Source organism: Dioscorea cayenensis, chromosome 19, assembly GCF_009730915.1.
Source record: "Dioscorea cayenensis subsp. rotundata cultivar TDr96_F1 chromosome 19, TDr96_F1_v2_PseudoChromosome.rev07_lg8_w22 25.fasta, whole genome shotgun sequence".
Lineage (NCBI taxonomy): Eukaryota > Viridiplantae > Streptophyta > Magnoliopsida > Dioscoreales > Dioscoreaceae > Dioscorea > Dioscorea cayenensis.
Genome location: NC_052489.1, coordinates 5,733,626 through 5,757,253, shown reverse-complemented (window position 1 = coordinate 5,757,253; position 23,628 = coordinate 5,733,626). Strand labels below are relative to the sequence as shown.

Here is a 23,628-nt window from a genome sequence, read left to right as displayed (position 1 = left end):
GATGGATTTATATCAAAATAAAAAATATTTAATTTTTTAAATAAATTAGATAAATCATTGATTTAAAAAATATTTAATTCATCTTAATAAAACAGTTTTTGAGTTTTATTAAATATAAAAAATATTTTCATATTCTATATCTAATATATACTAATATGTATTAAAAAAAGATTTTATATAAACAAAATGGTAAAAAGAGTTAAAATATTATAACTCAACCAAAAAAAATTAAAAATAATTCCCAAAATAATAACTAAAAGAAAACTAGAACTAGAAAACAATTAATATTTGGAAAATGACAGGATCATTAATATTGTTATTTCTAAAATTTTTACATAATTATTATCTATAAGCAAACCTAATTCGCCACGTGTACCGACGGAAAACAGTTACATTTATTATTAACTTAATAGCTTTACTTCTCTTACACGTGACTGTGAGATCTCACTAGTATATTCCGTGATTGTTTTTGGTATCCCCTCGAAAAATGATAAAATTGTTTATACATTTCAATAAAAATAAGAGGAAATTATTTAATAGTCCATTAGAAGTTTGTTCTTTCTCTATAAATCCCTGCAAGCTTCCTATTTCCTTCAAGGTTCCTCTTTTATTGGATTTTCTTTTTTTTAGTCCAGATTTCCCGTTTCCCGAATGGTGTTAAATGGTGGCGGGGGGTGGTTAGTTGCCAGTGGAAATTACCAGAGTGCCCCCATGAGTGGAGAAACTTCTCCAGCCGCGTGAAATGATGAGAATGCCCTCCATCTTCTCGGTAATCGTCCACAGTTGGACGGTTGGATTTGTGAACTATTGGGATCCGTGAAACCCTTTCTCCAAGTACAACTATTCATCTTCTACATATCGTGGTGAAGCCGGTGGAGAACCTTTTTCCTGCAATCATTTTACTCGTGAGCATCATCTTTCATCTTCTCTGAATCCTTTGATCTCTCGTTCAAGACCACCTGTTGAAGAAGTTCTCTAAGGAAAATCTCAGCCGAGAGGTGAGAACACATACCTAGATCGTTCAAGCAGGATGACGATAATGCTATGTGTGGTGTTTGAATATTTATCTCCTTTGTTTACAGTTTGGATTTTATCTCCTTTATAGCATTGGTTCCTTTCTGTGTATAATACGGCATTTCATGATGTGTATTTGCTTAAGTTTCTCATTTACTTTGTCTATTATACTTTATATTATCTTCGCTTATTATGTAAAATAAGGTGTTCGTGTTTAAGATATTGATGTATTGTGTGTGTTTTCTTTTCACAACAGAAGATGTTGACGACACTTGTAAATACACGGTGTTATATTGCTCTTGTTGTGAAATGATCGCCGCATTGAAGAAAGAAATGAACAGGCGGCGTTGGGAGATACTCTGAGAAACGCCTTTTTGCTATTTGATGGATCTCCCACCTGTCATGCAGGAGAGAGGGGTGCTTGACGTGCTGCTGCAGGTGTATGATGATTGCGGCCAGCGTTTTAAGATAAAGAGAGCATGCTGCCATTTAGGGCAAAAGATGTGACACTCATTCTCGGGCTACACTGCGAAGGAGATATTGTATCGTTCAAGCACGAGAGGGTCCAATGTGAGTTTGAGCAGACATTTTTCAATAAAATGCATAACCATCACTGTGACGCAATTAAACACAACCTATTCAAGCTTGTGTGAAGGAAAGACGGTGAGGAGCTGACATTTGTGAAGCTTCTTAAGGACTCACTAGACTGTTATGCTTGGGCCCATGGTATTCATAGATGGCTGATGGGTGATCTCCCAATGACTGCCGCATGAGTACAACTGCGGTGCAAAGGAAACTACACTGCCACATGTTATTTAAAAAGGTGCGTCGTTGCCCTCATCATATGGTTTTACGAGATAATAGGCAGTGTGAAGAAACAACGTCTGCGAAGGACACCCCGAATAATGTGGTATGGGTAAAATAGTTACATCAAGGCGGCTTCAATCAATTGGTCCTTTGTTGAAGTCGCTTATATTTAAAAAAAAAAAAGTTTGTCATATACCTATGTACCATATTGATAAAATATGTGATATGAGTTTTTTCCTATGTATGATAATGGTGTTCTGTGTATAATATTATTTTTCTGTGTAAACCATTTTCATATGTATAACAATCTTTTTCTGTGTATAAAACTATTGGTGTGTATACAATAATGGTTTTGTGTGTATAATAGGGTCTTCGTGTGTATTTTTATGCTTTCCTCTGTATAATAAATCTTTCACGTGTATAATAAGACTTACCTGTGTAATATATGACCAGTTTTGCAGTTCTTTGAACTTGTTCCAACTAATGATGAGAAGAATAGATTGATTGGCGTTGCCAGGCGGGAGACCCACAAGCAATTGTTGAGAGGTCGTTCGAAGTGGGTGACAGAAAGAAAAGGGCTGGATAACGTTCCTCACCAAGCAGGCCTACTTAAAAAAATCAGGCTCCCCATGGAGACTTTTGGAAAACCAAGCCCAGAGCCGGCAAGAAAGCGATTATGGGAGGATTCCCCCAAGTCAACCCACCAAAATTCTCTCGCCTTCATTCACAGGGAGATAACGATGATGTGTGCAACTTATTACAGTGTGTGTTAGAGGAATTTCATGAATTGCGTGCTCATTTAGATTAGCGCAACGCTATGGATGAAAGGCGGCAGATGACCGTCTCAAGGTTACTGCCACCGGATTGTAACATCTAGCGGGAAGCAACGAATCGCTCTTCTCCTCCTTCGTCAAGTATAAGGGTAAAGTGAGTAGTGTGGTCTTGGAGAGGCTAGTCTGACCAAAGTTGGAAAATGTACACTTTAGAAATGCCCGCTGAGTTTCCTGATACCGACGGCACCTGAGATGAAATACCCTCTACTGTAACCCCGCAAAATGAAAATCCTATTCATGAGGCCTCGGCTCCTGCCTCTGTTGTAGTGACTTCCACCGCTGAAGGTGGTAAAGTTGAGACACCCCCAAGACACGTAATGTGTTGTACGACTAAGGCAAACATAACTGAAGTTGGCCTTACCAAACTATCTCTGGAAAAGCTTCCACCTAAGAAAGCCCTAGTGATGGCCCCAATAAGGAAGGCCCCACTGAAGAGAGCTCCGCCAAAGAAAGCTACACCCAAGAAAGCCACACCCAAGGGAGCACGAACTACGAGGACCTGTGGTCCAAAAAATGCCCCCATAAGAGAATGTTTGCAGTTGACTCCAGTTTAACTGATGTATTAGATACTAAAATGAAGGCCTTATAAGAAGTCAGCGTATTTGTAGAATCCCTCACCAAAGTGAAGAATGAAACACAGAAAACAACTCGTTTGCAATAGTGTCATACGAGCGTCCAACAAGAGCGAAGGTGTACCATGAGCTACAAGTGAAGAGCCCACCAGGTTTCCTACCACTAAAGAAGAACTTTGCAGGTTTCAAGAGGATGAACCAATTGGAACAAGTAGCCATTTCGCATTACTTGAACACCCGAGTTGACAGGTTAGTTATTCTCTTGTGAATCTTCTATACAAGAAATAACAATTATTAGCGTCTTGATATGTATCTTTCCCATTCATTTTTACCACTTGTGTTTAATGTCTGCTAGTCGTATAATATATGATAACTGTGTAATATACCTACTTTATGTGTATTGTACACCTTTTATGTGTAAACTATGCTATATCTGTGTAAGATATATTATACCGGTGTAAGATTAGAATACCTGTGTATACTATTTAACATATTACCGTTAACTACTACACAAGTATGAATAGTATTACACATTAACATTGGTATCTACACATATACGTCTAGTACTACACAGGAACAAATGGTTTTACACACTAACGTAAGAGTTTACACACAAACGTTTACTAATACACAGAAAAACACTCAACTGTAGATTTAATCTAATCTTATAGAATTGACCATGCTCATTATTAGTAGATGTCATGCCTCTTTGATCCAAGCATTGAAAGACTCTGTTATATTCGAGTACATCTCGCACCACCGAATACCCTTCAACAAATAATTAGATCAATGATCAACGTTGGACTTGTATAACAGCCAAGTGTGTGCATCGCCCGAAATAAACACAAGTTCACTGACTACATCGTCGAACTCTTTAGATGTGTATGGGTATGCAATTTTGACAATTATTGTTCAACATTGTTCTTTCAATGCTTTCTTAAGTCTGTCATTGGTTTTTATGAAGTTTGCCTCCAAATGGAGCTGACAATAACCATGCAGAGATGAGAGGAAGACTCTCGCAACTGGGTTCACAAGACCCTTGGACCAATCCGAGATGAATATAATAACTTCCTCGTAGTCGTCTTGACCGTACAATGCCTCCCCAAGAGTAGCAAGAAACTAAGTCCAATTCTCATCTGTTTTATTGTCAACAATAGTGAATGCTACATGGAAAATACCTTCATTGCCTTATTTGACGGTTGCACCTTACAGAATCCCACCGTACTTGCCAAGCACATGAGTTCTATCAACAAAAAATAATGGCCTGCACCTCCGCTTGAACCCCAACAAACAAGCCCAAAATGAGAAGAAAGCGCGTTTAAATCGCTTACTGTCATTCTCAATGATGACAACACTGTCAGGATTCATCTCAACTACTTTATCCGTATACTAGAGAAGCAAATCGTAGCTACTTCGTTACTATGAATGCCGGCTCTGGCAACCTCTTTCCCCATACAAGCACGCTTATATGGTAGGTGAACACCATGGTCTTGTAATACGTCTTTTTGTATGTCGACAGCGCTATACAATGGCTGTTCTTTGAGTTTCTGCATTACATAGTGAGACACACATTTTTTGCTTGCTTTAGGGTGCTCTGTTGTACCAATGTCTCCATCGCAAAATGTGTGTTGCTTGCATTGTCTTCACCCGGAAGGTGTCTACGCTTGCCTCCTTGGATGCATGCACACACCACTGGCAATCAGGAATAGCGCACTTGACGGTCACCAAAAGTTTATCGTTTTTTATAAATGTAAAGTCAAAATTTTGTCTAATGGGGTTACTGCAAAGGCAATCTTTAAACTGATTTGCATTGTTAAAGCATTGGCCTACTTTAAAGTCCATCTATCAAATGTTTGTGAAGATTGAGTAATACTGAGTGCCTCCGTGGAAGGATGTTGGGACAGAAAAGTCTCGACATTGACGTTCATGCTTGCTGAGAAGAAGTCCGTGCGTGACAATGCATCATACAGATAATATCACTAACAATGTTTACTACACATATTGATAATTATCAGGTTTTCATTGATTATAAACACCTGCATGGAATTTGAAATAACTCCAAAGGGTATCGGCTGTTACTACGGTCTTACTATAAAAGATGAGACGATGAAGAACCTAAGAAAGTTTTTTCCCACAACCTTTAGAAGATGGAGAATAAAAAATGAGACGATGATGAACCTGAGAAAATTCTTTCCACGGCCTCTAGAAGATAGAGAATAATAAGGAGGGCAATGAAGAATCAAAAGAGGACAAAAAATGGGGAAGCTTCAACAACAAGATGGAGAAGAAGTAGGAAAAAAAATGAAAAGGTTATGACATTTGAAGCTTCATTGGGATTTGGCCTTACTTTTCTTCAAAAGTAGATGTGACATGAAGAGAAAAATCTCTCTAACTCTTTGCTTTTTTGAGACAAGGGCATTCTTAACCGTTCACCATAACTTAACTGCCGGTTTTGACGGTAAAGATTGAAAGGAAATGAGTTGAATAAAAGAGGGATTAAATGAAATATTGGAAAGTCAAAGAGACTGAACGGGAAAAATGAAACTATCCAGAGACTAAAAAGTAATTTTATTAAAATAGAAAGTAAAAAATATTTTTTTTTTCTTCTCTCTATTTTTTCTAATAATATATAATAACTAATTATAAAAAATATAAATAAACATAATTTTTATGAGACTGTGTTGATAATTATCAAGTTTTACAAGGGGTTACATAAAAATATATCATACGTTAACACTCTCCCAAATCCTCTGCTTCTCTCTCTATTAACCATCTTCGTCTTCTTCCCACGTTGAATCCATGGCCACCAAGCTCCTCCTCCTTCCTCCGCTCCTTCTTCTCATCCTCCCAACCCTAATCCTCCTCAATGGCCCTTGGAAGGCTCCGTTTCGTCCCAGCGATCTTCTTCCCCTGCTCCCCAGACCGGTCTCTTGGACCATCCTCAGCTCCCTCCATAGCGCCGTCGATCTCCTTCCCACCTTCATTGGCGCCGCCACCTCCTCTCCCAACTCATCTCTCAACTGGAAAGGCGCTTGCTTTTATAACAACACCGCTTGGATGGTTTTCCACAACAAGAGCTCTTCCCCATTTGGCGGCGGCACTCTCCACATCAAGGTTATAATTTGATTTCAATCACAGAGTATTTGAAAATCTTGGGTTTTTAATTTTTTGCACAAATCACTCATGATGATCGATGGGGTTTGGGAATTTATGTGCTTATGGAATTTTGTTCGAATTATAATTCAAAATACCTTCTTTTTAATTTTCTAGTTTCAAAGATCTTGATTTTGGGCTTTATATGCACATTTGAATATGAGGAATGGTTCGCTTTCATTCACTATATCTGCAGAGGAACTTTATTTGCAAAGGTGCTACTTTTGTTTTTTGTTTTCCCACTGTGCTACCAACCATATCAGTTGAGCTTTTTGTTTGTTTGTTAATTAATCCATTTTCATTTTTGGATGATCTCTTTTTGTCTGAGTTATCCAAATAGAAGTTGTTTTCATCAATCTATTTTGCATAAATCTACTATTATTCGCATCTAAGTATAATTCACGAAAACTTTTTTTTTTTTCTTCTTATTTAATTTGTGCAGGCCAGCAAGGCTCATAGTTGGACTTGTATTGATTTGTACATTTTTGCGACTCCTTACCGTGTAACATGGGATTACTACTTTTTGGCTCGTGAACATACTTTGGATTTTAAAGAATGGGAAACTGAAGCAGAGCTAGAATATGTGAGTTCTACTTGCAGTTAGTTACAGAGATATAATTTTGTAATTAAACAATGATTTGAAATGGTTATTCTCAATTTAAAATTAGGTGAAACAAAATGGAGTTTCCATCTTTCTTATGAAGTCGGGAATGATTGGTACACTTCAAGCTTTGTGGGATGTTTTTCCATTATTCTCAAATAGTAGATGGGGTGAGAATTCAAATCTTGCTTTTCTCAAGAAGCATATGGGTGCAACGTTTGAGCAACGCCCGCAGCCATGGGTGTCAAATATCAATGTTGATGATATTCACTCTGGAGATTTCTTGGCTATATCCAAAATTCGTGGCCATTGGGGTGGTTTTGAGACTATCGAGAAGTGGGCAACTGGATCTTTTGCTGGTCATACTGCCGTTTGTTTGAAGGATTCTGAAGGAAAGCTTTGGGTTGGAGAGTCTGGACATGATAATGACAAGGTGAGGTGAAACCATTCCTTATTGGGTTATAACATCATGGGTGTACATAAGTTCAATATATTGATAGATTATGTTTATACCCATTAATTGAAATACATTCCTAAATGAGCTCCTGCTATCATCCGAATACATTCAATTCCATTGCTGCCAATATGTATATTAAGCCCCAATACTTCTTGGACTCATGTCGTCCTCCCTTTGTGGGGAATAGAGGAAGTGCCTCACCAACCTCTGGTTCATTTTATCTTCTTCTCAGACTTTTCTATGTTATAAAACTGTAATTTGTCATCAACATAGCTCGTTTCTTGATAATTTCATTTTGACTGCATAATCTCAGGTTATCCAGATTTCCAAATACCCTTAAAGCAAAATTTATGTTGGTAATTAAAGTTATGATGCTCATCACAAGGACAACTAGAACAAAGTAAATAAATAAGTGTCACATCTTATATTTTTAATCATTGTGCATTACCCAATTGTCACATCTTATATTTTTAATCATTGTGCATTACCCAATTAGTTTCTGATTGACAACTTTGATGTTATAGGGAGAAACTGTTATAGTTGTGTTACCATGGGAAGAATGGTGGGCCTTCGAGCTGGCACAAGATGATGCAGATCCTCATATTGCATTGCTTCCTTTGCACCCTGATATTCGGGCCAAACTTAATGTGACTGCAGCATGGGAGTATGTTAGAAGCATGTCAGGGAAACCTTATGGTTACCATAATATGATATTTAGTTGGATAGACACTATTCACGGGAACTACCCACCTCCTTTAGATGCTCATGTGGTATGAGTTTTTTTGTTTTGTTTTTTAGTTTTGTTTTTTAGTTTTGGTTTGCGTGTTTGTTTGGCATTTTTTTTAAGCAAATATGTGAATGTGCTGTTTCTCTTTAGTCTTTTCTCACTTTAATGCCTGTAAGTATTCTGACCATTTAGGGCCTGGATCTATATTGATCTATATATTTGATTTATGTCAAAATAATGCTATACCTTCAATACCTGCATGCCTGTTGAGCAAAGCTTTAAACTCGTTCAAGTTCTGTTGCCATGATAGATAGAGAATTATATGAATATGGTTGTGTGATTACTGTTAACCAATGGAAAATTAGATGGATGTAGGAATCATGCTAATAAAGGATATCTTATATCATCTAGATATAGGTGATACGTTGAACCTTTGGTTAGTTGCTAGGAACATCGACACCCTTTTATTAACAGAACTCATGATCTCCCACATTGTTATCTCCTTTCCTTTTCCATTTTTTGATGAGTTTAGTATATTTTCTACTAAGCAATTTCTTTCTTTTCATATATTCATTAGTTGGCTCGTCTAGGGCTACTTCTTGCAAACAATAACTCTTTATATTTTATTCAGATGCCAATAGCAAATGATTCAAATACATTTAGAAATTATCTTTAAATTTCCTTTTGAGAAACTTTTATTGCCCAGCAAAACTGGTACTTGCAGAAAGTTAGTCAGGCGCTTTCGGGTGGCACACTTGAAAAATCTTTCTTAATAATCCTTAATGAAAGTTAATTATCATCTTGCATATGGACTTAAAAAACTACCGAAGAACTGAAACTTGTTCACACTTACAGCCCTTAGAGGCAGCCCAGACTCTTCATAAATTTTCCAAATAAGCTTTCTTATATTTAAGAAATATAAGAGAAGCTCTGGTTGCATGCAAGGACGAAGTTGGTGCGCCCTCCAGTCTTGATTTATAAATATAATGGACCATGGTTAGGGGTTCAAGTTTGTTGAATTCACCGGCTATTGAGATGTAAGATGATCACATTGGCTATTGTTTGCTGAATTCTTAAATCAATGGACATATCTCATCATGTGTGTAATACACAACTTTAATAAATGAATTAAAAGGTAGTCCTTATAGTGGCCTGATGTACATATAATCCATATGCTGGTATGCTTGTGCATAGGGAGAGTTAGCTTTTTGTCGACTCAAATAGAACGATCAATATACACTACTTGTGTCAAAACATCTCATGTCACAGTAAACATGATGCAAGTTAAGGGATGGTTTTTAAATATGTGAGTTGTTCGATTCCTTGAAGTTGGATGTGCAATTCAGTCATACTGAGAGGGCCCTGATTGTTAGTCAGGTTTTATTTATTTTTAAATTTCTGTTCTTATAATTACTGATATTCTTATGGCCAGTAGACACCAAGAGTGAGATTTATATTAGTGCTTATTGTCAGGGGCCCATAATCCTGGATAACCCTGTAATTTTTCTTGGGTACACTACACCATAAGTTTCTTTAGCAACTGGGTTACTAGTGTCTATTGCCACTCCTTATATTTACCTAACCAGCACTTCAGGTAATTGAAGGAGGCGGTCCATGCTTTTAAAGTGGTTGTTCCCAGAATGGTTGGAGTGTGAATTTTATCAAAATCTATGAGCTACATTTGTGATACAATCTGCAGTGTTGGAGTCTGAATTCATTAAGCCTACACTCTTCTTTAGGCTCTCATCTTACTGGTGCAAATTTGATATTTACAGTTGCCCATTTTGTTGAGATCTCACAAGGTTTTGATGCTATGCAGGCTGCTTCAATCATGACTGTGTGGAGTAAGTTGCAGCCAAATTATACTGATTTGTGGAACGAAGCCTTGAACAAACGACTTGGTACCAAGGTCTGCTTGTAGGTTTTGGCAAATTTTTATTCTCAAGTTTCGATGCGTAAAAAATAACCTTTTCAAAAGTAGGCTATTTTCTTTGTATCATTTATTCTTGTAATAATAATTTTGAGCTCCAACTTTCTTTGGACATGCTTGAAGTTTAATGCAATAATGTAACGGATGATGAAAACCTCTAAATACTAAACAAGCGTAGGATAAAAAAAATACTATTAGGTGCTTTACTTCAAAATTATGCATCATCTTGAATCACAAATTATATTTGTTCTAGTTATCATGAAGACTTGAAGAACTTTTGTCTATGAAAGAACCTGTACATATTCTGTGTCACAAATATCTGGTTTTGCCTTAAGAAAACCTTCATTAGTAACAGATCCATGTAATTAATTTGTTTGATTTTTCTATAATAAGTTCACTGGAATGGACAACCTTAATAATTCAATGGCTATTTGCCTTCACTTTTTTACTTCAATTTTTCTCTTGTACATGGACATGTAATCAGTCATTTGCTTGGGATAATTTTAATCAAGTGAAAGAAATCCCTTGGGAGGCTCCTAAGGTGGACTAAATATTTTGAAGCTGATTCCTGTAAATTTTGACATCAAGTAGGACCATGGTTTGTCTTTTATTCCTCAATATGTCTTTTGATGACTCTTTTCCTTTGTATTATTTTCAGGGTCTTGATCTGCCTGAAATAATAGTTGAGGCTGAAAGGCGAGGTTCATCTTTTGATGAATTGCTGACAGTTCCTGAACAAGATGATTGGCTTTATGCTGATGGGAGATCAACCTCTTGTGTTGCCTACATTGTTGAAATGTATAAACAAGCTGGCTTATTCCATCCCATTACAGACTCCATTCAAGCTACAGAGTTCACTGTAAGCTTCTTTGAACTTGAACAAATCATTTCTTAAAAGACATTTTGGCAAAAATTTAGGTAGTGTGTTTGCTCTTCAACTACTGCAAATCCAGCATATCCAAATTTGTATGCATTCTTTATTGGTTATTGTAAATTAGGAAGTTTTGATAGAAAACTTAAAAGTCCTCATCCTGATTAGACTGTTTGCTATTTCTTTGTGTTCAGTGTCTTGTAAATATGGACAATGGAGAATAATTGTAGTTTATAAGTAACTTTAAAAGCACATAACAGAGGTAACTCTTGTAATATTTATCATTTCCATCTTGAGTAGACTGGTTTGATCTACTTAAATTTATTGAACAGCTGGTTTTCCTGTGTGGAACACAACATAAGCTACATAGATTGATTTATACATGTTAAAAGATATTAGCGCTAAATATTTCTTGTGTTCTGACTGAGAGTGTATTGTTAAAAAGCAGGAATGTTTCACACTCCAAGAGAAGATTAGCTTTTATGCCACAAAATAAAGAAAGGAAAACTTAGCACATGAATCCATCATTTATTTTTATGGAGCATTTCAATTTATAGGAAGATTTTACTTTTTAATTTTTCATCTATGAACCATGTAAATTTCTGATCTGAAAATCCTCCACGAATTCAAGACGATGCGATCATTTAAATTATTTTCGTGTATTGACAATATTGAACTTTCAGAATTCATTAAAATTCACCTGAAAGGCTAGGAACTAATCCAGTTGTTATTTGTTGTGTTATGTTAGTTTAGGTTTAGTATCTGTAGTATTTACCATCTGCTTTTCATGAAATTCCAGATAAAGGATGCTTATATCCTAAAGTTTTTCGAAGATAATTCAAGTCGATTACCTGAATGGTGCAACGAACACGACGATGTTAAGCTTCCTTTCTGTCAAATCACAGGAAAGTATAGGATGGAACTACCTGATTACAATACTATTGAGCCATATCCACACATGAATGAGAGATGTCCATCTCTGCCTCCGAAATATATCCGACCAGATGGTTGTTAAAAACCGTTTATTGTGTTCTTGAATACCAACTTGCTTCTTGTATTCATTCTTCAGATGATAGCATTGTTGTGCATGCCATCCAAGTTCCATGTGTTTATAAGAAATTGTCCAAAAATAGTATAATAATAAGAAGACTAGTGATGATTAGGAAAACATTGTGACAGTGGGATTTAGGCTTTGTACACAAAACTATACCATCTGTTGCATATGCAAAGTGGTTATTGTAGAACAAGATTTCCCTTTACCCCCTCTTTTTTTTTTAATGATTTTTTCTTTGGAAATTTGATGCTTGGTGATGAATTGTCTGGCCATTGAATCTGCTGAAGAACCTAAACGTATGACCAATTGTAAAACCATTGTAATTTAAATATTTCAGTTTTTCGGTGCTTGAGTTATCTAGAAAAAAGATTTTAAAGCAAACTGATTGATACTAACGACCAAGTAGTCTATTAGTAGTCGGATTTCATTACAACCATTCACAAATGATAAAAGTTCAAATCACAAATAAAAACACAAAAAGTATAAGTAGTAATTGTGTGTGAATAATTCCAGCATTCATGTGTATGCGCACTCCAACTCAACTTGCTCCACTTGTGCTCGCTCCTACATTTCTTTGTAGTCTAGGAGGAAAAAAAAACACAAAAAAAACTGGTTGACAGATTACCTTGGACACTACACATAAAACAAACATTTACAGAATTCTTTTAACATTATTATTTTTCATAAATCAATCCAACCGGACCTACTTCATGTCCAGATTAATAACCAATGAAAGTATCAGCATCTTAACATCCAATGTCTTTAAAGAACAGGGCTGCAGATACATAAAGAGACTAGACTACACAAAAATAGTAAAAAGAGTTCAATTACAGAGTATATTTCAAGAACAACATCAACAAGAGATGAATCACAGCAAACCTTAGTCGCTTGTGAATAGCTTCATAACATGCACAACATGCACATCAACAACCTTTCAAGAACCAAGAGCTAGTATTTCCTCAAAATAATAAAAAAAAAGAACAAAAAAGAAAAGAAGAGAAATGTAGTCACATGGGTTTCTAACCACCTATTCAACCTCTAAAGCTGAATCCTAGTCAATCCTGAAAGCTACTCTAATACAATATATATTGCATTCCCCATAGCATGCCTGTGAAGCCGCAAATATATGATCACCAAGAATGACCAACAAATTTTACATGGATTTCAACAGATGAATATCATTGACGCTTATCGATCTTCAGTCATCAGCGAATGGGATGATATTGCGCTGAGACTCTCTTTGGAGGCAGTTTGCGCAGTATGTATAGGACAAGTGCCGAAGGAAGGATCTCTGTCAGCTGTTTTTCAAGCATAGATATGAAATATTAAGAATATAGTAACAAGAATAATAGCTGATGGTTTATATAGAGTAGTGCAAATTACCATATAGTATCCAAGGTCCAAAATTGGGTGGTCTAAAACCTCAAGCGACGCAGCTTTATCAAATGCAGATAAACCCACCTGCAGTTATTTGTTGAAAATTGGACAGGTAAAAATATTGGAACAGATAATATAGCTGGAGAAGCAAATATTTCATTAACTGTTTTAGAACTATCAATTGTAAGGAGATCTTCAATGTTCTTCAGGCAAAACTCTAAACTACTGTGAAGAACAAAAAAAAAAGATGTTCATACATTTCACGCACCAAAGCCATTAATTCCCACACTGTAAATGTGTTTTGAAAATCTTGAAGCAGCCAAATCATGTCAAAAGGAACTCGAATCATCCACTTAGAATTTGTTGCTAGTTTTACAAATTTACCAATAGAAAATAAGATAATTGTTCTGAGACGGAAACAGAAGAACAAAAACTAGAGACTTTGGAATTGCCAGCCATTTCCAGAAGGTAGTGGATCTCGCTCCATCCAAACAAAGAAAGTTACAAGCCATAAATGCGGGGAAAAAAAAAGTTAGCTTGTTTGTAGATAAGACACTTTTAAACCATTTTGAAAATAATATGCATGATTAGCGTGAATTATGAGACTACTAATTATTTTAAAACATGATTGAAAAATACCTGACAGAAGCAAGCATAAATTTATCTCAAGATTAAATAATGAAATCATTAACGCTTACCACAAAACATCTTATAAGGAAGCAGGTGAAACATATTGCCGTAACTGATCCAACCTGTAATATAATCAGGAATTGACAGAATAGACAATGTCATTAAAATGATAGTTGGTGCTCATCAACTTGCAAGCTACATCTGGCATTATATTGAAAATAAAATGACTTTCGATGGACAAAAACGATCACAAGTATTAAAGAATCATAACAAGTAATATGATTGATAATGTATGATTGATAATGTAGGCTCTTAAAAAACTAATTGTAGCTGTGATGCTGATGAGTTCCATTTGTTTCCGAACAAGCCCTTGCCCGAAAATAATTTTAAGTTCCAGTTCAAATTTAATTGGTCGAAACTGCTTTGAAAATTTCAATCCATCTTTCTAATTGAAGTAATTGAATAACACTAAAACAAGGCCTAAAATAGAAAATTATAAATTGGAAAGTGATTCAAATTTGGACTGACATTCCAATAGAAATTTCTATGGTTTGATGTACCACTGAAGTCAAATGATTATATGACTATTCAACTTGAAGCTACCTGATTTTTAGCTTCCCGAGTTGGCTAGGCCTAAATTGGTTGTAAGCCAATGTGAACTACATCAGACACAGCTGGAATTCAAATTTGACCTAACATCCACCTTAAAACAAAAGTCAATTCATTAGAAAATATGAACCGCCAAAGTTTGGATCATCCTAACAATAGCGATGCCAGATATGATTATGTTCCATCCAGATCCCATCTTGGCATAATTATAATTTCAACTGAATTGAAGCAAAAATGATGTATATAACTGAAACCAAACCCAGAATCAATGAAAGGTCCTGCTCATAACCAACTCAAGCCTTGCCTCTTCAAATTAAGGCTAAACTCTGGATGATGTTCTCTTTACAGATCTGATTACATCATACATAGTTTGTATTTGATCTATCCAGAACCTTACCAAACCATAAATTTGTTGATTTTAAGAGTGTGCCAGCACCAAACGTAGGCCTTGCCCTTTTTCTAACTCTACCTAGATGCGTAGCATAAAATTGAGACATAACTTCAAGGCTCAGTGTATGTCCAATGGCACATCCCCTTTCCACTTAGAAACCTGAAAATTCACTCACGGTGTATCCTCAGGAGTACTTGAAATTCTTTTTGAAGTCTTGAGTGAATGGAAGAGTTCTCCAGCTATTCTTGCCAAACCTTATTCAAAAAGTAATTGTGCCACTAATTCTTACTGCAATCTGAATCTCTTATCTCAATCATGAGGCCTCATAAAGAAGGTTTGGGCTTCAGTACTTCAGGAGACAATAGAGTTGAGTTTTCCCAATGGTTTTACATAATATTTTCTATGAAAAGAGTCATATATGTTGCGTACTTAACTATGCACATGGATAAGATTGCACATGTCCATACCGTTATTATCATATTTACATAAAGCATAAGATATAATACAAATGGCATCTGCATATGGAATAAGTGCATATAACAAAAAAGCGAAATGAAAAAGGATGAAAATATAACAAAATATAAATGATTAAATTTTGACATCTGCTGGAATTTGTCAATGCTTGTCTTGCTGCCTAGGTTATTATTATCACTCCCACAAGAGTACTCTTTGGATATAACTTCAAAAACATTTATGGATTTTCAAATGACTAAAACTAGGTTGTCCATAAGCTTAGATTATTGAACAAAGATTTTATATACAAACAATCTCCTAAGCAAGCATATTTCCAGAAGTTCTAGAAAGCAAAAGATGGAGCTAATTTCAGTAAAATTTGTCATTGTTAATGAAACACAAATATCACAATTCAACAAAAAAGTTACTGATCAGTAAAAACATATGCACCTCATTAAGTTTCTTCCTTCTCCCTTTTGATTCTATAGGGAAGCGCCTCAGCATGAAAAATAGCCTGTGAATTAATTAGGGCCATCAAGAACTTCTTAAGCAAGATCAAGATGCAATGACACAAAGTAGAAATGCTAGAAAATACCTTCCTCCATATACCAAGAAACCGAGGGCAGCTAGAAAAGATACCACTGAAAAATGAAAAGGAAATGAGAAAGAGGCCTTGTAAGTCAGAACGAAACATGTCTATGAATTCAATAAAATGAATAATCATCATAGAGTTACCTGCAATAAAGACCTTTCCAATTGACTCAGAAACCTCATCATCATTTATCCATAAATAAACCCATATACAGACCTGATTCAAAAATGATGATAGTTATCTGAAGAAGCAAGTGGGTTATAGGAGTAAAAATGTAACCACTTCTAACTTTAACAACTCAACCATGCATAGTTTTCATTGTAAGTATATACTTCTCTATGAATAACTTTAACTATTATACAGCTCAAAAGGTACTTCTGACTTTAACAATTCAACCATGCAAATATACTTTTAATGAAGGCTTTATGAGAATGTTCGTACTATCTTCCAACTTCCAACTGTAAGATCACTTTCTATGTTGCATAAAGTTGCTTTTATGCAGCATTCTTCAATGATTAGCTGACTTAAAAGACAAACAAAAACACATGTCTAAGAAGTTGTATCATTCCCAATATATTTTAATTCAGTAATCTTAATGAAGACAACTTACTGTGTTAAATGCTAATATTTGCTTTGCTTACATCTTTATGAGTTATAACAAAACAATAATTGTGCATGTTACACTGTCATATAAAAAATTTATTCCCCACTTCATTAAAATAAAACATGACATTCAATTTGAAGCAATGTAGGTCATGAATTCGCTGGGTAGGTTTGTTTGCGTTATGCAGCAGGTCAAGCATTCGATATAAGTAGAAAATCTTGAACGTTTCGATTTACACTGCATTCTTTGTTTGGTTCATGTAAATCAAATCTGCATTGCCTACCTGATGCTAAGTTAGAAGATACTGACCCTATACAGTGGAGAGATTGAGATTCTTACACAGATACAAGTATTAATATTAATTATTTAATATATTTTATAATTTTAAAAATAATTTATTTAATTTAATTTAATCTTTAAATTAATTAAATGATTTAAATAAAGTATTTATTACATTTAATAATAATGAGAAACTTAAATAAACTAAGCCAAATAATAATAATAAGAAACTTAAATAATTTCAAAGCACTAACTCTAAATAATTAATTTTACTCTCCTATCTACTTTTTGACATTAACGTATTAATTAATTAATTAATTTAATGATAATTTTATTAAAATTAAAAATATATAAAATTCTTTTAATTTTTATATAAAAATATTTTAATTAAAATCAAATATAAATTGGTATATTTTAAATAACAAATTTAATAAAACATAAATAAGTATTAAGTTTAATTATGTTAACAATTGATTACCCCCAGTAAGTTTTCATTATCTCTTTAACGCAGAATTTGGAGGAGAAGAATGAGCTGATTTTTAACTCAAATATGAGGCCAGCATTTCAACTTACGCCAGGCCCATCAGTAAGTCAAATGCCGCAAAGTACACACAAACCATCAGAAAATCTCTTTACACGTAAAACCGGATTTCGACAAAGAAACCAAATGCACCTTTTACATGTAAAACCGCCACATTACGCTATCAGCAAGAAACTCAAAATGTTTTCAAAGGAACAAATTTATGGCTTGAACCATATTGAAGCCAAAATTTCTTAAACTAAGCAGTTCATATATGAAGACCATGACAAAAAGTTAAGGTAGACAAGGAGGATCAGTAAGCACCTGAATAACATAAATCACACAATTGACGGAGATGTATATGACCCTTAGCTTGTCTGTTGGAAGACTCCTCGCCTACCATTAAGAAAAGTTTAGTATGCTATATTATAAGCCTTTCAACTTTAATATAATAAAGAAAACCCGGAATGAATGTTCGAACTTGCCTGATGATATATCTCTGCCCAGAATAGGACCAGCAGTGTATATGTAGAGAAGAACAATAGTCCGGGAAAGTCCAATAGCAACAAGGTAAGCACCTGATTCGTACAGCAATTTCCAGTCAACAGCTCTGGTAAACCAATACTTAATTTGGGACAAGCTATTAAGGATATTAAATACTATTAATCAAAAATAGAAATTCCCCTGAAGGCTTCATTTATAAAAGCCAGGACTTCAATTAAATATGGAAGATATTCAGCATATACCAGTGTTTATGAAAGTTAATCCTTATCATCTAGAGGGTGTGTTAATCATATTTTTTCAATCGCATACGATCATCCATCTCCATTATTGACTGCTAATTGGCTCCTTCATTTTATTTACGATCTCCCTCTAATGCAAGTTGCTGGCAAGAATGCAACACTACAGAGTCAACAACAAGCTAGGACCATTTCTCCATATTGCTCCTTGCTTCCATGGCGCCTGCTGGATTTAGAATACAGCTGAAAGCCAACTTATTTTGTTGGGTAGAAAATGGTTGACAATGATAAATAGGTTTAATGATAAGAGTATCAAAATTTAAAGTAAAGAGCAGCATAAAATATCCTTATTTTCATTTAGATTAAACCCTTGTTCCTCCTCTGTTGGAGCTTAATCTTGAAGCATCTTGGGATTTGTTATTGGTCTCAGAATGAATAGTTAGAGACAAACACTTAACTGCTATTCTCGTATATGCAAAAATTCTTCGATTCTTCAACTATAATAGTAATTGATTTGTACTGTGCCAGGCATAGCCTCACCAAATGCTCTTCAACATTGAATACTTATCATAGAAAGCTAAGTTAAACCTAGGTTTGCAAGAGTCAAATGAATTTGGCACTAAATTCAAATATGTCAGGCCTAGCTCAAGTTAATACTGAGTTCAAATCAAGCGAAATGAGCTTGATTTAATAATGAATCAGAGACCACACTATCAGGTTCCATTAGGTTGAAAGATAGCATCGCATAATAAATCTCTTCTCTAGACCTTAACCAAATATGCAAAATCAGAAACCCAGTGTCTATGTAATTGTAGATAAAAACACAACAATCAATAAGGACATGGCTGATATCATATTCTATATGCTCTAGATACTTGAATTGAACTTCAACGAAATAAGTCCTGCTCAGGTTTGGTTCGGTTTGATTTCAAATTATGGATTTGACACATAGCTCTAATTCAAATTATTCGAATTTTAAACAAACCAGACTTGGAACAAAATACAATGTCAAAATTAAACAGTCTAGGAACTGCAATGCATGCTAATGCTCTACTTAAACCATTTAGTTGAAGGTTTGTGACACCTAAGCGTACATAAGCAAGAAATTACAGGCAATCAGGCTTTGAACCCCAATGCACCCTTCGATTAAGGCCATACATTTATAAAAAGTAGCTCCATGTTTATGGGACAGGAAAAAAATATATTAAGCATCATATTATAGACCACTTCGATTTGATTGGTTCTTTACATCTATATATCATAATCTAGAACAAGAATACAACCAGAATTACTAATCTCATTGGGTGAGTCTGGTCAAGGAATGCACTGAGCTATCGCTGGTTATCCCAGTCTCCAACAAAACAATCCAAGTCGGGTTAAGGCCATCCGACTGACTTTCTTAAACAAGATTTAATTGTTTAAATAAATATATCAGTAATTAATTTTTATTAAAAACGGTATAAAAAAACTTGTAATAACTTAGAAAAATAACTGTTTAGCATTAAAATATTTATTTTGATTATTATTGATGAAGTTCAAGTTGGTCAACTCCACATAAAAACTTTCCCTCAAGAACCTTTCAAATAACAAAACCCTAACCCCGTTATCAAAAGCCCCAACGAAAGACACCCAATTATATTTGCTCCCAATTGTTTAATCATGTAATCGTATACAATGTCCACCTATCATGTCCAGCTGAAAAAAATAACTAAAATAAATAAGCCTCAAGATCATTTTTCTTTCACTCAAGTCTCCCCTTTTCTCAAAGAGTATATTCTAGAATCTTAACAATAATTGGTTTAATAGAGCTTAGATTCATGCATTCCTTTAAAGGATAATTTCTGCAGTGGATTTTTGCCCTTTAGTAACCAAATCCCACATCAGCTGGCATGGAAAAATAATATGCAGACTTGTAATGCCGGTTCTACTTGATACATAAGCCTTGTATCCATATAGATTAATTTGTAGCAGGTGATCCATCAAAATATAAATTGCCAAAATAAAAGTATCGGTAGCACAAACATCCAAAACAATATCCATCTAAAACCAACTTACTTTTGACCTAAAAAGGAACACATGAGCATGAAATCCAAAAACAACAGCACGAGCTGCAAAAAAAAGATAGACAATCAGCAAGCATTGAACAAAGACAACAATAGAAGCAAGCAAGAATATGAAATCACCTCCATTAACAATGAAGTTCATAAGATGGAAAACCTTTTGGGTTGTCCAACCATATTCTGGAACTCGGAGTTGAATCCGGAAAAGTTGAATCTGCACTACATTAGGAAAGAGGAATTAAAAGAACAACAATATGTAAAGGAGAGGTCATAAACAAGCATTTATGGATGGATAATTAGCATTATCAAGAACAAACATGTGTTCAAATAAGAAATTTCTTACATGTTCCAGCTAAACAAATGTTTATAGTAGCAAAAAAGAGGTTTACCACAAGTTAAAATAGGGTGAGGTAAAACACATTAATCACTTCCAATAAATAATCTTCAAAACAAACTATACCAACTGTACATCTTGGATTTCACTCAGCAATTCTGGCCAGAAATGAGTTTCACTGTGAACATTAGTAAAGATATAATCTGTCCTAGCAGCCATAACTGGCATTTATGTGATGTATAACAGTATAACAGGAAGAAAATGACCAAGAGATTCTAGAAGAATGGACTGCTGAAGAAATATGCCAATTTTTTTTTGTTGATCTGCTACAGAAAATGATGTGACTTCCACCCAGCAATAATGTGAACCATAGACTACTTATCATCAATAGGAGAAAGCTCCAAGAATAAATTGATTTAGGCAAGAAGAAAGTAACAGTTTTTCAGCATGTAACCAAAGTAAACAAACTGGTGATGAAGACGAAATCTAGGAAGACTAAAGTAGATAAAACTAGATAGAAAACCTTTCAAGGTAGACCAATTCAATTTTGAATGAAATAAAAAAGGATGGTTTTCATAGTGTTTGACATAAAAAAAAAAGTAATAGAAGCAAATAAAGAACCAAATATGAAGTCTTCTTCCCATCTTTAAAATCCTATGCATCATTATCTTGATATAATAGATGATCTCCCCATAATATTTTCTTCTCATCCACTTTCTCCATGCCATTCATCCTCATTCTGCTACACCCTTTTAGTGATTTTGCATGGTTCACCACTTTATTTGAAGAGTCTATATAATTGGTGATAAGGAAATGGCTTTTGAAAGAAGACTTCATATGAATTCACAACTATGTTGTGTTCCTGTGATGGAAGACCAAGGATTCATAAACATTTCAGGAAAAAAGAATTGACTCCAATTCCTTCCAATCAGATGTGTGGGACTCAGTGAGGCAAGAATTTGCCCAAGTCCATAGCATGAGATCTCTTAAGTAGCTTCGTGGTTTTTCAACACAATTTTACCAACACCAAATTAAAGTATATACTATCTACCAGATCAACATAATCAAGATCGACAACAATAACTGGGTATGTCAAGATGTTTCATGCCCTGTATTTCCCAGTAAAACCATTATATATTAAATGTTCATGTAATTTCATTTACCTTTCAGAAGAGTGGTGACATTAGGGAGCATGAAGCAAAATCAAAACTGCATTCAAGATAAACTAGCTGGTCACAATTCTAGACATGCATACCTCTATCTCATCTAGACTTTTGTAAGGCATGGTAGAAGGTACAGAGGATAGACAATTTGCAACATCAAACAGTGTATTCAATACGATATGCTTAAGCCATTATTAACAATACAGAAACTGTTATGCAAAAACTGATGTAATTGATCCAACTAAAATCAGGTTTTCTTTATACGGTATTCTCATAGATACATTCAAATCATGATGCACTATAGAACAGTGAAGACAATGGTGGTATATAGAAGCTAGTATTCTCACCACATAAGACCATTTAGACACAGATTTCTCTATCCATAGAAAGGAAGAAATAATAATGAGCTGGTTGACTCATCTAGCTCTCAGTAAGGAAAGACACAGGCAATTTATGACAAAGATCCAACGAGAAACTTTTCAATTACGAGAAACTTTTCAATTACCAGAACCATCTGCTTTATCATTGCCAAGCAACTTGGTGTCCAGATATTGCCAAAATCCTTCATTTGTTTGTAGAAGAATTCAATCAAATCTACAACTTTCTTAGGCAATTGCTCATTACTAATACCAAATTTCCAATTACTAGAATGGTCTGCTTTATCATTGCCAAGAAACTTGGCTTCCAGATATTGGTAAAATCATCCATTTGCTTGTAAAAATTCAATCAGACCCGCAACTTTCTCAGGCATTTGCTCATTACTAAAACCAAATCCTTCCTATATAAATCCCAAGGCACCAAGTTTTTTTTTTAAATATTACCACATCATCAAACCAATTATAAATCATACCATCTCTCCACCTCATCTTTCCAAATGGGGATATCTGACAAAAATGTTCTTAGGAATATAACAAGAATCACAACACCGGGAAAAAGGCGAAGCCTAACCACAAAAAGTAAAAAAGCTATATACAACAATTACAAGTAAAATCCACAAAACTCTAAAAGCGGCATTCTTTCCACCAAATTCCAATACTGTACAAGCAAAAATAAAAACTTTACAGGATCCCACAAACCAGAACTAAAAAATAAAAATAAAATTTTCATAAAAAAGAGATAAAACACATAACCAGATCAAACATACAGCTAAGACAAAAAATCAAACAGCGAAAACACAAACAGAATGAAAAACAGGCAAAAGGGAGAGAGAGAGAGAGAGAGAGAGAGAGATAACCAGAGCAACGGCGGAGACGAGAGCATAAGCAGCACAGAGGAAGTAGAAGACGCCATCCTGCCATTGGCTGGACTCATTAATCTCATCCCACCAGCTCGTCGACGCCGCCGCCGCCGCCAGAGCCAACCCGGAGGCCATCTCCAGAGTCACCACCGATCTCATCCTTTATTCTCCACCTACCAGAGCGATCGAAGAGCACCAAAGTTGAATCTTTGCTATCAGGCTCCGATTCCCCAAACCCCAACCCTCCAGTCTTCTCTACGACAAACAAGAAAGAGAAAAGAGAAAAGAGAAAAGAGAAAAGAAGGATCGAAGACCAAGCTAAGGGAATCTGGGTGGAATCCACCGTTGAAATTTGCTTCGAGATTTGTGGTTCAGCCAGATGAGATGCTTTTCATGCCCGGTTGTTGGTTGGGATATCTTATTAATTACATATAAAATAATAATATAGAAATAAAAGAATAAATATTCCTATGCGACGTTGAACGCATAATTTAGGATTTTTTTTTAAAAAAAAAAGAAATTATTTATTAATGTGATGGTAGTATATTTTAGTAATTAATTAATAAATCTGATTTGAAAGGGATGTTCATGACCATTAAGATGATGTTTGCAAATTATTT

The 23,628-nt window shown here is 35.0% G+C and overlaps 2 protein-coding genes across 2 annotated transcripts; one reads left to right on the top strand and one right to left on the bottom strand.

The window, feature by feature from the left end:
- The first annotated feature begins 5,988 nt into the window (after positions 1 to 5,988).
- Positions 5,989 to 12,212, top strand: LOC120250481. The gene is made up of 7 exons (XM_039259305.1): positions 5,989 to 6,340; positions 6,822 to 6,962; positions 7,048 to 7,413; positions 7,962 to 8,207; positions 9,984 to 10,073; positions 10,753 to 10,953; positions 11,765 to 12,212. The coding sequence occupies exons 1-7, from the start codon at positions 6,026 to 6,028 to the stop codon at positions 11,978 to 11,980; spliced, it is 1,575 nt and encodes a 524-aa protein (XP_039115239.1). The 5' UTR covers positions 5,989 to 6,025; the 3' UTR covers positions 11,981 to 12,212.
- Positions 12,213 to 12,813: 601 nt separating this feature from the next.
- LOC120249530 (tobamovirus multiplication protein 1) lies at positions 12,814 to 23,296 on the bottom strand. Its single transcript, XM_039258070.1, has 11 exons — positions 23,006 to 23,296; positions 20,398 to 20,488; positions 20,270 to 20,322; positions 17,960 to 18,052; positions 17,799 to 17,870; positions 16,215 to 16,287; positions 16,075 to 16,120; positions 15,930 to 15,993; positions 14,095 to 14,148; positions 13,403 to 13,480; positions 12,814 to 13,317 (listed from the first exon to the last, which is right to left on the bottom strand). Exons 1-11 carry the CDS (start codon positions 23,165 to 23,167, stop codon positions 13,225 to 13,227), a joined length of 879 nt encoding a protein of 292 aa, XP_039114004.1. The 5' UTR covers positions 23,168 to 23,296; the 3' UTR covers positions 12,814 to 13,224.
- Positions 23,297 to 23,628: the final 332 nt, after the last annotated feature.

Excerpts from the sequence above, each read along its gene's own strand:
- LOC120249530 (XM_039258070.1), bottom strand. The coding sequence starts at position 23,167 with ATGAGATCGGTGGTGACTCTGGAGATGGCCTCCGGGTTGGCTCTGGCG. Across the intron at positions 14,149-15,929 it reads GAAGGAAGAAACTTAATGAG|GTTGGATCAGTTACGGCAAT; the intron begins GTGCATATGTTT and ends ATTATATTACAG. Across the intron at positions 13,481-14,094 it reads TCCTTATAAGATGTTTTGTG|GTGGGTTTATCTGCATTTGA; the intron begins GTAAGCGTTAAT and ends AAATAACTGCAG.
- LOC120250481 (XM_039259305.1), top strand. The coding sequence starts at position 6,026 with ATGGCCACCAAGCTCCTCCTCCTTCCTCCGCTCCTTCTTCTCATCCTC. Across the intron at positions 6,963-7,047 it reads CTGAAGCAGAGCTAGAATAT|GTGAAACAAAATGGAGTTTC; the intron begins GTGAGTTCTACT and ends ATTTAAAATTAG. Across the intron at positions 8,208-9,983 it reads CTCCTTTAGATGCTCATGTG|GCTGCTTCAATCATGACTGT; the intron begins GTATGAGTTTTT and ends GATGCTATGCAG.